A 17,077-nucleotide genomic window follows, 5' to 3' on the forward strand; every position below is an offset into this window, starting at 1 on the left:
AAAGAAATACTGATGTTAAACCACCTTACTTTCAGATAATGGAATTGCCTTGTTGGCCTATCAGTATTATAGGAGTGAAACATTTACTCAAGGAAACTTCCCATGTATAAAATGCACAGTTTTAGCATTTATGATACCATTGGGTTAAGTTTTGAATAGCAGCCACTGAGATTGTTCCCTTGCACTGCAAACTCCATCTCTTTTGGCTAAATATTTTCGGGTGACTGTCCAGAGCTCTGTATTACCCCAAAAGTTTAAGGATATTTGTTTGGACCTAGGAGTCTTCACTGCACTTTGCAAAATCCTCTAGACGTTATGGCACTCATGGGTTCAATTTTCTGATGCACCCAAGTCTAAATATACATTTATGAAGCAAATACAGAAATCATCCACACAGAGTAGCGTATGTTTTGTGTGTAAATTTTAAATAACAAGTGAGACTAGATTGTAACTAAAATACTGAACCATATTTTGAGCCAAACTTTCCTACTTATGTCCATTTAGTGAGCTTCTCAGAAGAGCTTAAATCAATTAAGAATACAGGGAATACGAGCTTCTTTTTGCTACAGTAACAAAAAACAGAACCAAAACTTATACTACAGCTGCATTTGGATTCAGTGGGAGTTCTGTTCAAACATTTTCAAGTGAAATTGTTAGTAGCCCATTCATAATCCTGTCATGTATTGCCAGGGTTTAGTGACTGTGCTGAGGAGCACTGTGAAAGTGTAGAAATAGCCACATACTTCAGATTTGGCCATCACAATTTCTGACAGGTAGGTAAAAATGTTAGTACTCATATACAGCTGGCAAAGTTTTGTTTTGCACTTTAGGCAGAGATCTCACACCTTTGTCATGGCTTTAGGAAAGGAACTGTTAGGAAAGGAAAGGTTTCGGAACTGTGTGGAATAACAACAACTGGATATTGTTATTCAGTGGGGAAATACTTTCAGCATTAGAAAATTTCTAGGAGAAACCATCTTCTACCATTGCTGGCTTACTGTAAAGTATCTGGAAAGCATGTAGTAAGTATGCATAGTAAAATCAAAAGCACTCCTTTGTACAGAAGCTAAAAAACAGCAACGTGAAATGCAGCAGGCTTTGAGAAGTTCTGAACAAACTGTACACAGTAAGAAACTCTCAGTGTACCTGATCCTGTTTTATCAGGAGTGAAGCTGGATTACATTCTGGCAGCTGTCCATGCAAAATGAGTAAAAACTGGGATGTATCTGTGAGCAGCAGAACCACTATCTTATAGAAAGCCAGAAAATGATCCTGCAGTAGATAACGCCTTCTGGTCCCTCCAGCAGCAGTCAGCAGATGGCTGCTGGACCTGGAAATTTTATATCCACGTTCAAATTCACAATGTTTGGCTTAGAGGGATTGTATTAACTATGTTAATAATTAACAGCTATGTAAATTACAGGTTGATAAAAGTACTTTCTTAACCCAGGCATTTTCCTTCAGGTAGTCCATTCGGTAGCACTGAACTGCCACAGAATTTATTTTTTTAGAGCAGGCTTGGTTAGCAAAAAAAAAAAACAACTTACAAAAGATGTGTAACTGACATCAGCTTCCACACGTGAATCTGGAGCTTATGTATAAAACATGAACTTAAGGGCATGCTAAATGGTCTGAAATGTACAGAATTGAAAATATGTAGAACCAAAGCTGTTGAAGTTAATACAGATGAAATGAGAGCTCCACTCACTGCAGCAGGATCTCCAATAGCCAAGTGGAATATGGTAATGAGAGATGAAAATACAAGGAAAAAGCAGAAGGAAAGCAAAAAGGTGACTATTTAAATGACACAAATTCAGGCCACGAAGAAACTCGCTGGCCAAGTGTCCAGAACACCTGCATTTTCTGGCACGTTGTTTTCCATGGGAAGATCATCCATCAAAACACTCATTCTGAAAATGTGCAGTCAGTCACTTTGTTTCCTTCATGCTGTCCATAGCAAAGGAGGGGGTATTTTACATGCAGGGATTTTATACATAAATATATTTTTATTTGTAATTAAGCCATTCTCAATAAAGGTTTAAAGTCATGGATAACCCTGTAGCATGAAGTAGCAGGTGTATTTATTTACTGGTTTATTATTAAAAATGTTGGAAAATCTTTAGAGGCATATTATATACTTCACTGGCACAGCTTAAATGGTTATTTGGATTTCTCCTCTTTAGGAGATCAAATGTTTGATTCAGATATATATTAATACCTACTAAGCTGTAAATCTTATTCCTCTTGTACTTCCTGAATGCCTACTCCATCACTTGAGCTCTGCAAAACAAACTTTCAGTATACACTAATAGTCCATGCATTAACTATACATTAACAGCATCTCCGTGGCTTTCCATTCACATGAGCGACTGCTTCCCTTTCTGTCTCTCAGCACAGCACCAAGCTGCTGGAGGTGTTAAAAGCATCTGCCTTCAGCCCTGCTTTTGGACCCTGGAGGAGGCCATCCAAGGCAGTGGTCCAACTACAGCTGAAATATATATAGTGTGACAGGAAATACAAAGAACCAAAGCAGTGATGGTTTACAGGACACACAGATCTCCAAACATGTAGGACATGTACGGGATGTTACTTAGCTCTAGCAAAACTGCATTAAATGGGTGGCAATTGAAAACAAAGAAAGAAAGAAAGAAAGAAAAAACCCAAGCAAAAAAAACATGAAAATGGTTTATGTCTCCTTTCTCCTCAAATTATGCATTTGGGCAGAGTGTATAAATGGGAAAGCAGAAGCAAACAGACACGTGCAACTCAACATATTAAAAAGCATGTGTAAAAAAATCTTTTTATCTCCTCTCCATCAAATTATGCAGCCCTGTACACAATACTGGATAAATGCCATCACCATTTTGTATCGATGTATTCTTCATTGAATAGAGTTCTAATAGGGAACAAAGGTTGGGAATCATTAGTGTAAACAACAAAGAACTAACAAACAGAATCCATTTTTAAATTATTTTACTTCACATAGTTTTGAACTTTAATACTTGCGGAGAATTAAAATAACATGAAAATAACAACTTGTAATTCATAGTAAATCAATGCCAAGTTGTACCTTTTCATTTGCTATGTACCATTTGATTGTATTGAGCTGATCTCTCTTACTGTCCGATTTTGTTGGGTGTAAAACAAGGTTGGACTGCTTCAGCGAGCTTCTCTGCATACATTTTATATCTACCAGTCATCTGGAAAAGGAAAATCAAAGCTTCAGTTCAGTTAGCTATGAAAGAATGTCTGTAAAAAAGCAGTATCTACCATGTGTTGGATTTTTAATGTAGGCCTATTATTAACTGACTTAAATAGTAAGATGAGAATTCAGTCAAAAAGCAAACCCTCCAAAGTGAAAGTCCTTCAAGTCTGCTGACTTAAGGCTGTGTTTTCACATCCCGGGTAGCTGAAAGCTGAAGGTGAAAACCAGGCTTGCTTTTTTACTCATCAACAACATTCGCTTTTTAAGTCAGTTATGTCAGGGATAGAAAAGGAGCATACCTGCAATTATGTCTTTGTATTACGTCCTTGACAACTGATTCACTCAACTGCCAGCAGTAAGTGTGAATAAGTGTCACTGAGGATCTGGTTTACACTCAGTTCATCCCTTAATAGCACGAAATATTGTTGATTTGGATGATGCAGGAAGCTAGGATACTGAGATACAGCACTTTGCATTCTGGTATCCTCTTCCCAAGTGCACAGTCTGCAATGTGAACTGCTTCTTTCTTGCCAGCACGTAATGAGTTCAACCTGTATAACTGTTTTGTTGCTGATAAATCTTAAATCTTACACTGATGTCCCATTCGGGTTTCATTGGTAAGTAGCAGATACTGGGACAAGTTAAATAAGTGCCTACACACTACAAAAGGTTTTCTGCAGTGGATAAATGATGATTCTGTACTTCCTCATCCTCCCCATATCGATGTCTATCTCAGCCACAAATGAGAGTAAAATGATATAAAAAACCCCACTCATACAAACAAAAGCCACGGCTATGCCTCACGTGCCAAAAGACCAATGAGAGTAATGCACACCATCAACAGAAAACTGTAATGTGCTGAGAGCACGACAATTGAATTAAAAAGAAAAATAAAAATATTCTATACCACACAGCTAAAGGTCAGTGCTTTGCTTTAACTGCTTTTACTGCTTTTTTTTCCCCCTAATCAATACAATTGCTTTTGTTTGGATGCCTCTGCAATGCTCCATATGCTTCCTGACACATCCCAGCTCTGCAAAGATAGCTTAAGATTTCAGTGGTAAAGCAGAACTAAATAAATGCCTGCATGACTCAGAAGCCTGGGGATTTCACAGCACAACTTAAGTCCATTAGGCCAACCACCATATGCCTACCACACACCTGCAAAACATCACAAGCAATTCTGTACAGAAAAGGACCTAAAACTACTTTTCCATTTAATGCCTATATACAGATGAGCAGCACCCACAGGGAAATTTGTCTCTAGCTAAGAAATGATTAACAAAAATGTCAACATTGCTTACAAATGATTATCTATTTTAAATAGTTGAGGTGAGAACTACTTAATTGAGCTCTGCTGCTGGAGGAGATTCTCCAAATTCATAGAACCACAGAATCATCAAGGACAGAAAAGTCCTCCAAGATCATACAGTCCAGCCATCCACCTACCACCACCATGATCCAAGTTACCTTTGGCTGAGAATTCAAAACATCTAAACCTTGTTAAATCCTGCAGAAAGGCTCGCAATTGCCATGATCTGGTTGAGATCAATTCGAAAGTGTGTCAGGATGCTTCAAAGAAATTATGCTTCTTTTTTCCTCTGTAACATGTGCATGTCCCCACGGCCAGAAAGTTATCACCAAAAGATTTTTGCACATTCATATACAAAAGTCACTACAGCTGACAAGAAAAGCCCATAAGAATATAAACAGCTCCACGTAAGATCAGATCAGAGATCCATCTCAGCTCACTGGCCAACATTTACGTACACTGCATAAGAAAACTGCATGTTTCCCCTACTGGTCCTCAGAGTTTCTGGCAATCAGCTCTTGAGGACCAAAGGGTAAGCTCTTCATTTCAAGGCCATTTCCCTAGTTTCCCTGAATTTGGCTATTCCCTCTCTGTATCCATTTATACCTTTAGCCTCCACAACATCCTCCAAAACATTCTATTAGTTCCACAGTTCAAGCTGTAGGTTGCTGAAGAAAGGCTGCCTTTTAACAATTGTAACACTATACGACTGCTAGGAAAACTTGTTTGCTCTAATATCATACACAAATTGTTTTTAAAAACAGGCATTTCTTTATATTTGGGCTTACCTTAAAATTCCATTTGTCACTGACTTGTCTGCAAAGATTTAGATCCATCTCTACAACAAGAAGTCCATCCCGAGTACGGGAGAGTCCCGGGGTCCTGCTGCCATCTGGTGCAGCTACGTAACTTGAGCCATAGAAATGGCCCAAGTCATGGTGTGCTTAAAGAGAAGTTTAATAAGCGTGTAATGTTTGCAAATAGCTACACAGCTCCACATGCAGCTCCCCCAGTACTTGGTTCAATTTCCTGTGGTTGTCCCTTTTGCAGTGCTTTAAGCAATATCTCATCCCGAGCAGTTTACAGTACAACCCTAAGATAACTGCAAGTTTGACCACGAGTTCTGTTTCATGCACAGTACAGCTTTCAGATCTATCAAACAAATACAAAGAAAAACCTAACTGCATTGCTTCTAAATAATGCATGATGCTTTCCCATTACTAAGCCGCTGCACTAAATGCCTAAATAAATAAAAAATGAAAGCAAGAATTTAATTGAATGCTAATTGTCAAATCATAAACTTCCCAAACAGTCAGAGTTTCAGTATTTTAGAATTTTTAGTGCAAGATCAGAGGTGAAAGCATGGAAATTTGAGGCAGGAAATAAAATGTACTTCATACTGTACAGCTCCAAACTGTGCCAACCACCAGCCACACACACTGCACCACTGCGTAATGGATATCAGCAACCATGATGCAGCCACATCTCTTTCTTATTTATTACTTATAATCAGTTGGGTTTTTTTTGGTTTCTCAACCAGTCTTCACTTGGAAGTTATGAAAAACAGAACAGAATTAGCCAAGAATATTTCTCCATGGAAAACCATTCAGACCTAAGTTTTTCACCAGTCATGACATCAATGTTGCTGTTAAGTCTCTCTCATGTAATTATAAGCTTTTCTTTTACCCCAACAGATTTATGAATCGGGGCAAAATGGCTTAGCTGGTGATGCAGGCTGGTGCTATTAAGGTTAATAACCCTGAGCTTGTACAACAGATTAATTTGTGGGATTTCTGTCTCCCAGTACTGCCTTGACTCCCAAACTTAGCCCTCTGCAAACATGTAGGAACCTCAACAAAAAAAACTGGTGACCACATGGCATGGTACCACCACCTTTAGTTGGAAGTGCTTCTCTACAGCTTACAAAGCAGCAGTCTTAAGTATGGCTAACATAGATGTCATGGGATAGACACTTGTAAGAGAGCTCTCATTCTTCAGACTCTACACAACAAGTTATCAGCAAGCACTGCATGCAATTTCTGAACATACCTTCTCCACCATCCCCAGAAGTAAAGGCGTTTTTGTAGTATTCCTGTGAACAAGAAGGAATCCATAGGTGGCAGCATAGATCCATTTCATTCGAGAAAACCTTACAAGTCTACCACATCTACTGTGGAAGTTCATATGCAACTATTAAGACTTTCCTGATTATCTAAAGTCAGCCATCAGAGGGACCTTGTTTCTATGGTGGGACTAGAGACAAATACATTTTTGTACCACTGCCTGTTGTTCACACACGTTGGGAAACATGCTTCATTACAACTCCAAGAAGGGCAAAAGTAGAAACATTTAATTAATCCCATTCTTACAGGTGACAAAATGTGGCAAAGGTATTTGCATAACTGCAGGAACAAATCTGGATTTCTGCAAAGAGCCTTATAAAAGAACACAGAATATTTGGATGAATCCAAAGACAGGAATGACCTGTTGTTTGCAACATTATTTCTGATTATAGCATTTCTGTGTGCAGAAGGAGGTTGGACCTGGGTAACAGCAAACTGCAGTGAGCCCTGACTTGGGGTTATGCCTCATATTCAGTTCTTCTGGCTAAAACAATTGTCACATTGCCACAGAAACTAGGGGAATTAGCAACAGGGGCAAGTGCTGATTACAAAGAAAACAGCTCCAGAGTAGAAAACAGCTGCAACAAGTAGACTGCCAGCAACAAGGCAGTTGTCAGTCACTGCTCCTCTTCATGTTAAAAACCACTGAGAGAAGGGGCCTCACACAGTAGAGGAATCGAGGTGTTCTCATGCTATTCATTACCTTCAGCTGAATTACTCCAAAATACTTGAATGAAGAGATGAAATAAAGCAACGATACGTACCGTTCCCACTCTGTTGATGGGGCACGTGAAGCAGTGATTAGCTATGGCAGCATTTCGTGCTTCGATTGGCCACAGGGACTCGCTGCAATACACAGAAAAGAAGGCTGGCATTCACTGTCTTCTGCAGAGACTGAGATTATGTGTACAGCATTGCACATTTTCTGTCAAAAAAGCCAAAGTTAGCGACCGAGACCGATCCTGTTCAATAATCAGAATCTCCTGACATTGACATAAAACCAAGATCTGAGAAATAAGGAATAAAACAGCTCCCTCTCTTTCACAAGCCTCCGCCTATTTTCCGACAGGTGCTTCATTTCTGACTGATGTTTAGAGCAGAAACAGTCCTCTTTTTATTAAATAGCTTGATACACAGTTATCAGATTAATAGGAGGTCTGGAACTACTCAGAGCTCCAAAACAAAGGTGATACCTTCAGTATACTGCTGACAGCATGTACCTGCCAGATTCTGAGCGCTAAGGCAAGGTGCAGGTACTCAAGGTGCAAGAATCTGTCATTAATCTCCCAGTCAAACTCCAGAATCTTACTTGAGAAGGTCATGGGATCTGATTGAAAGGAGTTGCTTTATTGCCTTTTTTTCTCAATTGCTTTGAGTCTGGCAGCCAGCTCTTCTAAGAAAAAGGGATTTTATTGAAAAGCTCCAGCAAATTACAATTTCACAGAAGAAATCAGATAGGAAGAAAAGGCTATAGACAAGAAGCTACCCCCTGAGACAGTTTTCTACATAGGTCTCAAGAGTCCTCTTCCTGCAATAAAAATTATGTGCTTAAAAACAATCAAGTGAAAGCCAATAATTAGGAGAGCCTGAAGCACCCAGAGTACCAATCAAGCGCTGCATGACGACAGGGTAATCTCTATTTGCTCTCCTCCTAATGGGATGTAAGTAGTCCAACATCACAAACATTATTCTAGTAGTGACACGAATGCCCCAAAAGCATTGTGCATTCATGGAACTCTTTTCAAAGGACATTTTCAAATATTATGCAGCCTAAGTGAGATCCTATCTTTTACATTAAAAATTACCAAGGGCAGTTTCAATGACAGTCAACGAAGGCTATTTGATACCATACTTACTGGCTTCCAGGTGAAGGATGCATAATCACCTGGCCAGCCAAACCTGACTGTAAATCACTACAGCCTGTCATAAGACAAAAATATGATGTAGCCAGTCTAAATGTTGTAGTTTTCGGAAGACCAGCTGGATGCTGGTTAACTATCTCAGAGACCAAACACTCACAGATGTGCAACTAAAGTACTGGAAGAGAACTGGTGACTGCAAACAGATCGATAGACCAAAATCCCAGATGGAGAAGAATGCAGAATCCTCCGTGAAGACAGAACATGGAGGTGGTATTTCTGATTCCAAGCCCTCTGCAAAGTGACCCTGAGACTCCAGTGAGGAGCTTGGAAATTCAGATAAATGAGAAATTATGTAACAGCCTAAAGCAGCTTGTCTGTCACCTGAGTGTTCCGATGGTGGCTGAAGGATTAAAGATGATCTCTGCTCCATTCAAACTGTACATGAGCCAGTTCAGGGGGTGATGGCGCCCGAAGCAGATATTGACAGCAATTGTTCCAAACTGTGTCTGAAATACTGGGTGTCCTGTATTTCCTTCCATGTAGTAAGTAGACTACGAAAAAGTATAAATAAATACATAAATAAATGGATCCAAAATCGAAGGCAGACTTCTAAAAAAAAAAGAAAGAAAGAAAAAAAGAAAGACCTCCAACATTGTTTGGATACATCACAGTTTCCAGTCACCAGCTTCAAGTTATGAGACCACAAGCAAGGACAAAACTTCTCATTTAGTACTCACTGCAATGAGTAGTCAGCAAGAAGTGGCTCTAAGATGTACTGAGATCCATTTGAAGGCCCTTTCTGCCTCCCTTATAGTACACCATCAGCACTGGCTGACTTATACCTCAAACTAGAAGCACTACAGAATTCTACAGAAGCTCGAAATCAACTCACATATTGCCAAATTTAAGGTACATCTCTTAGTACTCCCACCACATAAAATCTTCCGAAGTCATTACAATCCTCTGAAGTCTCATTAGAAAGAGAGAAGATATGCTCTGTTTAAAGAACAAGGAATTCTTTTACTTTCATCTGTTATGTAATGCCACGCAACATTTCTGTGAGCAGCCTAGGTAATATCAGTGTATGGCTAAGATTACTTATTTACATTTCCTATATGACAATTGCTAACAGGTGGTTGGGAAGAACTACCAGGAAAATCACAGGATAAATCCACAGAACACTCCTTAAAGAAACTGGAACCAATTGCTGGCTTAAAAGATCTCATTTACCATATGCTGCAAACCTCTTATAACATCAAACATTGCCTTCCAGTAAGATATGCACCAATTCCTGTAAAAGACACTGGTGAAGGCAAGGGTAGGGCATCACTAACAGCTATCAAGAGAGACAAACTCTAAAGGGAACCTGCAGAAACAGACACAGGGGAAAGGAATGTGTGGACTTACTGAAAGCTGCCTGCTTAGTGTACAGTGGTAATCAAAAACCCAAGAAAATCTCAGGCATCTGAAATGTAGAAGAAAACACAGTATTGCTGGTTTACATGAATTCTGTGTGCCCACAGCTTGAGTAGGCTGGGCAGTTCCAGTGCTTCCATCTCAGTGAGGATATATTAGAGATGGAATAAGCAAAGCTGACTGAAATGACAAAGGGAATGGCACAGCTGCCTTTTGAGGAGCAACTAGAAAGGCTGCACCTCTTTGATCTGCAGACAGAAGGCTGAGGGTGATTATGAGTGAGATTTACAGCTTCACAAAGGCAGTGGATAAGATGAATACAGAAATCCCAGAAGAGCAGCAGCAGCCACTGAAATAACACTCGTATCTGATTTAAACCAAAATAATTACTTTTAAGCAGCTGGCAGAACACTTATAGAATGTGCTTCTACCAGTTTGTGAAAGCAGGGAGCGTCAGCAGATTCAGAAGGGATTAGGCACTGATAAAAGATCCACAGATAAGAAACAGGAATAGACAGGAGCACTCTATCTAACACCCCCAGTATAATGTCTGTGGATACTGGAAATGAAGAGGCCAGTTATTGCTAACATCATCCCTTTGTGATGATTTCAGAGACAGCAAAGAGACCATAATCCAACAGTTTGACAGAGGTGTGGCTCTTACCATACAAGAAAGGTGCACTGTAAAACAGTTTTTATAAACAGTTTTTTGTACCAACTGCTGCCACTGATATTGCAGGAAACACAACATCTGACCCAACATGAGGAAGCACAGTTACTGCTGGGGGACAACCAGGGTCTCACCTAAGTGTGAAAGAATGGCATGATGGAAGAGGTGAAGAGTCATGTTCTGAAGGAAGGGTGGGATAGAGGCTCACTGTGCCCAGTAAATGGGACAGGCTCTGACTTCTTATCAGCTCTCCTGAAATCACGCAGCCCCGTGGGCACAGATTTCATCTCCTTTCATGTGCTTAGAGAGCATGCCATGTGGTGAGCGCTCAAGTAATCCTTTCTCAAAACAATTCTGCCAATTGAATATATTTCCATTTTTTCTTCTATTCTCAGTTTTCCTTTATTACAAGAGGAGAAGAAAAACAAGAATGTTATTGCTTCAGGGAATTCATCAGTCCTTATTCTTTATTCTCCACCAGAGGTCACAGTCATCTCCACAGCAACAAACGGTGATGTCTCAAGAAGGATTGATTTTTGTTTATTTATATGTCCTCCCACACACGGCAGAATAGGTTAGAGACCAATCTCTTTCTCCCGTCCATTTAGTTCTCACTGATTCATCAAGGATGATCTTAACAAGGATCCTTTCCCAATCTGCTCCACAGAGACAAGCCATAAAAAAACCATTTCAAATTCAACCCTTCCTTAGGGGTTAGCTTTGTTGATAAAGAACAAAACATCAAAATAGCAGAGCTGAGCATAAGCTTTCCCCATAGTCTCGTCTGTTGCTAAAATTCCTCTATCAGATTTGCTCAGCTCAGAAGAAAATGGACTTAATGCTCTTCTAACAAGAAATGTCGAATCATTACAGTGTACTGGCAATATAATAGATTGCTTTGTGATAATTCTTTAATTTAGAATTATGCAAAACACTCAGTGAAACTCTATACTTTATGTGGAAAAGTAAAAGTAGTTTTTAACTTTCAAAGCGCTTTTCTTCCGTTACAGTTTCATAGCTGTAAACACGAATATTATTGCAATCCGTTGATGCTCCACAACCCACTGTCTAGATGTTGTTTTGCTAAAAGGCAGCTCTGATAAAATAATAATAAAAATCAACATAATAATTAAAGTTTGAAGCCTGGTGATTTGACAGACTCATGCCAGAAATCCATTGTGAGGAAACCTATTAACATCCTCCTCTGAAAAAAGCCAGACCAGTCTGACCAGGCCTAGGAGAGCAGGTCAACTTCCAGAGGTTTTTGAATACCAATTTTCAAGATAAAATAACTTGCAAAATAAGTAAGTCCCGATTCTGAAGCCTCAGTCTACTGCACTCAGACAGGCAACAACAGCAACTGTAAGCATACACACAACAGGCTCTGAAGAAAGGGCTCTGTTAATCACTCACTTCGGCTGACAAGGAGAGATTAAGTGAGGTAAGACAATGTATTTTTAGATTTTTGGTTAATTTTTAATCCTGATCTTTCTTCTGATAATTCTATGGATGGATAAACTCATTTCAGATCAGTCAGGTTGTTTCGACATTGCCTTCGCTGGGTTAGTTTCTGAAGCTGATTCTGGTGAAGAGCCTTAAAAACTTGTGTGGGCTTCAGTGGAAGGAATGTGATTAGTGAACAGAAGGTGCCATAAACCAGAAATGCAATTAAAAAATTAATTAATTGATTCTACTGACAGAAACTGAATAACTGCAAAAGAACTGTGATTTCCATGACAATTTCAGAGAGAATGAGAGATCAAGTCTGCAAATAATGCTCATGCATGAATCATGAAACAAATGCTCTCCAAATTAAAGCAAGTTTGACATGCTTACAAATGAAAACTGAGCCAACCATGCACAGGTAACATAAAGAAGCTGTGATTAAAAAAAAGTGTTTATTTTTAAAGGATCCTCAACTTTTTTGTGGTTTCCATGAGGCAAAGAAGAGCATATGGCACAGATTCAATGTTGGTGCTTTAACAGTCATTGCACTCTACTTTCTGATAAATTATCTTCATATATTTTTACCCGAGGAAAAAACAATGTGATGCTTAGCAAACCACATTTTCTAGAACTACGTCACACTTCCTGCCAATAGGACTGATACAATAATGGTGACACAAACAAGAGCTGCATGGTTACACCAGCTTGACGGTCTTGACTACTGCACCTTACCTCATTAAAATCTCCAACTCTTGGAATGTGATTTTTCCTACTTTTGCCAAGGAGAGCTCCTGAGTTGGAAATGACCACTGCAGTATTCCACAGAGTTCCTCCATGTATTTCATCTCGCTCCAGGATTGGAGACACCACAACCATATCGTACTTCTTTGCCAGCTGCACAAATGAACACAATTCCTCTATTACACACAAGCCTGAGATAATTAATTATTTTCACTTGTGGTTCATAAAGAAGCATTAAAAAGAAGTTTTCATCTTGTGCATCGTTTTGACTGTTCTGAAGTGCTCATGCTTAACTCACACCAGCATGCCAGTATTGCCTTCATGAAAGATGGGTACATCAGAGTGAGCTTTCCACCTGAATCCTTCAGCTAGAAATACAAGGTGCTCAATGCATCTAACTGCAACACTCAAGCCATGGAGCTGAACTGAATCCATTCACAGGTTCAATGGGAGACTGATTCCACTCCCATTCTTTCATTCTTGTATATATTTAACACCACAGCTAGCTGAAAACTATTTTAAAAATCTAGAAACATTTCAAACGTTGTTACATATGAAAGGTTAATGTTAAAGAACATAGGTGCAAGTAAGGCACAGCGCCTTCTGACTGCCAGTTTAGTAGCACATTGCCACCCTTCCTTCAAACCTCTTATCTTTTTGTGTTTATCCAAATTAAAAACACCTGGATGCAAAAATATGTATAGCATTCAGGAACAGTTAAACGGGCAATTTCATATACCTCCCATGGCAAAAGGCAGATTGGTTTGAAAAATAAATATGGAGCACAGCTGTGGTTGTCCATGTCTTCACAAAGAAGAGGAAAACTGATTTCAGAGTACTGGAGATTTCTCATAGTATAAGAAGAAATCTAACCTGATCAGTGGTGGTTATAGACGGATGGGGAAGCTGGGAAGGGGTTGAGGCCATTTGTTCATTTTACCTCTTGACAGAATTTTGTTGTTATCCCGTCCTCTGCTGACTCAGCAAATTCAGTCCAAGGAAGCTTCTCTCTTGTACAAAAAGCAAAGGGCATGGCTGGAAAACATGAACGCATGGCAAGATTTACAAGAGCGTTCACGTCGTTCAAGAAATACAGAGGTGTTTCTGTTTCCATGAATACAGATAAAAATCAAACACTTCCAAATGATTCAACTGTTTTATTTGTTTAAAGGAAAAAGCTATTTAAAAATATTTTTAGCAAGGATGAGGAGTTTTGGACCCACACAGGCCAAAGCAGAAGAGAAACAACGCGCTTAGTGAAGACAGTCCTACTGGAAGTAAAGATCCAAAATAAACCCTTGTCATCAGAGTACACTTTCTGTGAACCACCCGTGTTCACAATTTAGACCTTCATTTTCATTCTGGCCTCCAGAACCTACTTAGCCTCAAATACTCTGCTTTAATTAAAGTTAGATTTATTTATTAATTTTAAAAGTATCTGTCTAGATGAAAGAAAGTTTTAGAAGGAAAAATATGAGGAAAAGATCACAAAGGGTAACATGAGGCATGCCTATAAATATCACCATTGTAGCAAATCCAGCCTTCAGCACAACAGACTTCACGGATATACTCTATATAGTTCTGCCAACAAAGATTCTTTGTGTGGTTTTTTTTTGTGTATTTCTTTTCTTTCAGAAATCAAACCAGTAACATTCAACTGTTATACTGGGAAGACGTCTGCTGTTTGCTTAAAAGACATAAATCCAGTACAGGATACCTGTTGAACCAGAAGGAATGTGACCTCTGACAATCTACAAAGAATCACAGCAAGTACTCACTCCAAGCCTCCTGGAAACAAATGATGTTGACCCCACACATTGCAGCTACTTCCACAATCTCCTCAATTCGTCTGTGCAGTGCAGCCACCTAATTGCAAGAAGCATCATGCTATTGTAACTCACTTGTGCAGTAATATCCTGGTTTCACAAACTTTGTTCACATTATTATTTTTTTTATATTGTTCTATACTTAGTCCATTTGCTTTCAGAGGGAATAACTCAAGAAGTCAACATTCCTAAGAGAATTGGAATCTGAAGAGCTGGATATAGATGTTTGGGGTTTTTTTAAGCATTTAGATGCTGAAAATAGAAAGAGCCAGCTACTAGAATCCTAGTTCCATGGTTACAACACCTAAATATATGGCACTTCATTGCTGACTGCCTAGTAAATGGGTAAAAATCTGAAAAGAATCAGCAAAAAATGTATTTTTATTGGTCACTGTAAACAGTACAGAAGAGTGTTATGTAAATCTGTATTCAAAGTCAAGTACCCAGAAACTTAAGATGGGAGTAAGGACAGTCAGTTTTTGCAGTTATCTTTGAATCCTGCTGACACGTGGATCTTGGACACTCTATGAGTTATTAACTCCAAAGTATTTTTTCAATCCCTCTATTCTAAGAGGTGAGTAGATCATTACCAAGAAGAACATCAAAACACTTATTCATTAGTCAAAACACACTGTATCAAAGTACTATTTTCTTTCAATGTTCTTGTTAAAGATAAGCATAGGTGCTGGGCTTTGTATTGATACTTTCATGTGTCAAACAAGTGAATACCACACAAGTCATCAGGGACCTACAAACTCAACAGCTGTACAGCTATTTAAATAGTTACCTAATTGTTGCTAATGGAAAATCATTTAAAAACTGGTATCTTTTCCATAGATGCCACAAAGAATCCACAAACACAATCCACATCCCAAATTACCTGTTTGCTCTCATGACATGCAGTCTTTCCAAAATAAATTGCCTTGCAGATGTTCTGTCCTATTGGTGGACAAAACTATCACCCCATGAGATTTGATAAATGTTACATTTTCCTTTAAATTCTCTATATATGCCTCATCTCCATGCTTTCATGTCCATGATGCTGGTCAATATGTAATAACATTTGGTTTACTGCAGGACAAAGAATAATGCACAAAGGTTCATTAATCCATATTTGCTGTCATGGATTTTCCTATAAGGGAATGCTTCCCAATTATAACAAATACAGCACTGTGGTTTCCACAGGTTGCCACCTTTTTTGGTTTCACGTAAACCATTTTTCTGTTTCACTTTAGAGGCAATGTCTTTTCATTTACAAAATCTGTGATTAAATATTTAGCTTTGGAAAAACTGCATGCAGGTTGGGCAATTCACTGGGTAAACACAACAGGAGAGATGGTTCTGAGAAAAAACAGAACTGCCTGGGTCACTCAGATTTCTTACAGTGTGTTCTATTGAGATAGTGATGGGTCCTATGCTGCCAGACAGCAGCAGACATTCTGTGATGGAACTGTAATATCAACACCCAGTAAAAATAAGAGGAACATGCAAACAGCCTGAGTACCTGCACTGCCACAGCTGTGTCGGTGGGAAGAGGAATTTTGTTCTGCACCAGCCCTACTCGAACGATACGCGGCCTTCTCAGTTGCTCTGGAGCAGCATCAAATCCGTAGCCCTGTAGTTCAAAATCTCTCTGTTGAGCAGATGATAGAGCAGCCGCTGGCAAGCTAAGTTTTCTAGATTGAAGATGAAACGAAGACATTTCAAGATAAGATGCACTCCTTTTCTGCAATGCAACAGACCAAAACGATCACACGTGTCACCTTGTCCTGGGAAGACGTTGCTGTTCCAAGCTCCTGTGTCACACAGCTGTCAGATAAGGGAAGTCAGGCAGCAGCCAGGTTGTGTGTGACTTCAGCTCCATGGCAGCAAATTCTCAGTCTTTCCCTCCATAACTGTGCTTTCCAGACATTGCTATTTACTACAGAAATCAAGGAGCGCACGCGTACAGACCTCTCTACCTAGCCCTGAAGGTTACATGCGCTTTCCCAACCTCTTTTCCCTCATGTCAGACCCCCCCTTTTAGAATCATAGCATCACTAAAACTGGAAAAGACCTCTCAGGTAACATTACCTCATCGCAAGGTCACCCTTCTTCCTCCCTTCAGCCCACCTACCCTCACACTGCCTCCCCCTGACCCCCCAAGCTGTCCATCCCCAGCAGCACACCTCGTCTCACCCCCATAGAGGATGCGCTTCACCTCGGCCAGGTCCTGGGGTGGGATGTGCCTCTCCAGGCATGACTCCAGTGACTCCAGCTCTCCCTCCATGGCCTGGCTGTTGGGCACACACAGAGGCCGTTGGGCACGCAGCCCCTTGGACTTTACCCTTGCTGGGTCCTGGTGGCCACTCCCCTTTCTCCCCAGCCTCCCCACTATGGTGGCCCAGACTTCAGCACTGTGGGGCTGCAGGGGGGGGGTTGATGCCCTCAGGTTGTTCAGTGGTTAAACCTGAGGTGCCCCAAATGGTTAAAGAAG

The 17,077-nt window shown here is 39.8% G+C and overlaps 1 protein-coding gene across 1 annotated transcript; it reads right to left on the reverse strand.

Moving 5' to 3' along the window:
- Positions 1 to 3,116: 3,116 nt before the first annotated feature.
- UPB1 (beta-ureidopropionase 1) lies at positions 3,117 to 16,870 on the reverse strand (the record flags this gene model as incomplete). Its single annotated transcript, XM_079543684.1, has 10 exons — positions 3,117 to 3,200; positions 5,306 to 5,460; positions 6,567 to 6,609; positions 7,405 to 7,486; positions 8,884 to 9,053; positions 12,767 to 12,928; positions 13,716 to 13,810; positions 14,554 to 14,641; positions 16,106 to 16,277; positions 16,770 to 16,870. 10 exons carry the CDS (start codon positions 16,868 to 16,870, stop codon positions 3,117 to 3,119), a joined length of 1,152 nt encoding a protein of 383 aa, XP_079399810.1.
- Positions 16,871 to 17,077: the final 207 nt, after the last annotated feature.

The sequence above is a fragment of the Tetrao urogallus genome (genome assembly GCF_951394365.1).
Source record: "Tetrao urogallus genome assembly, chromosome: 17".
NCBI lineage: Eukaryota > Metazoa > Chordata > Aves > Galliformes > Phasianidae > Tetrao > Tetrao urogallus.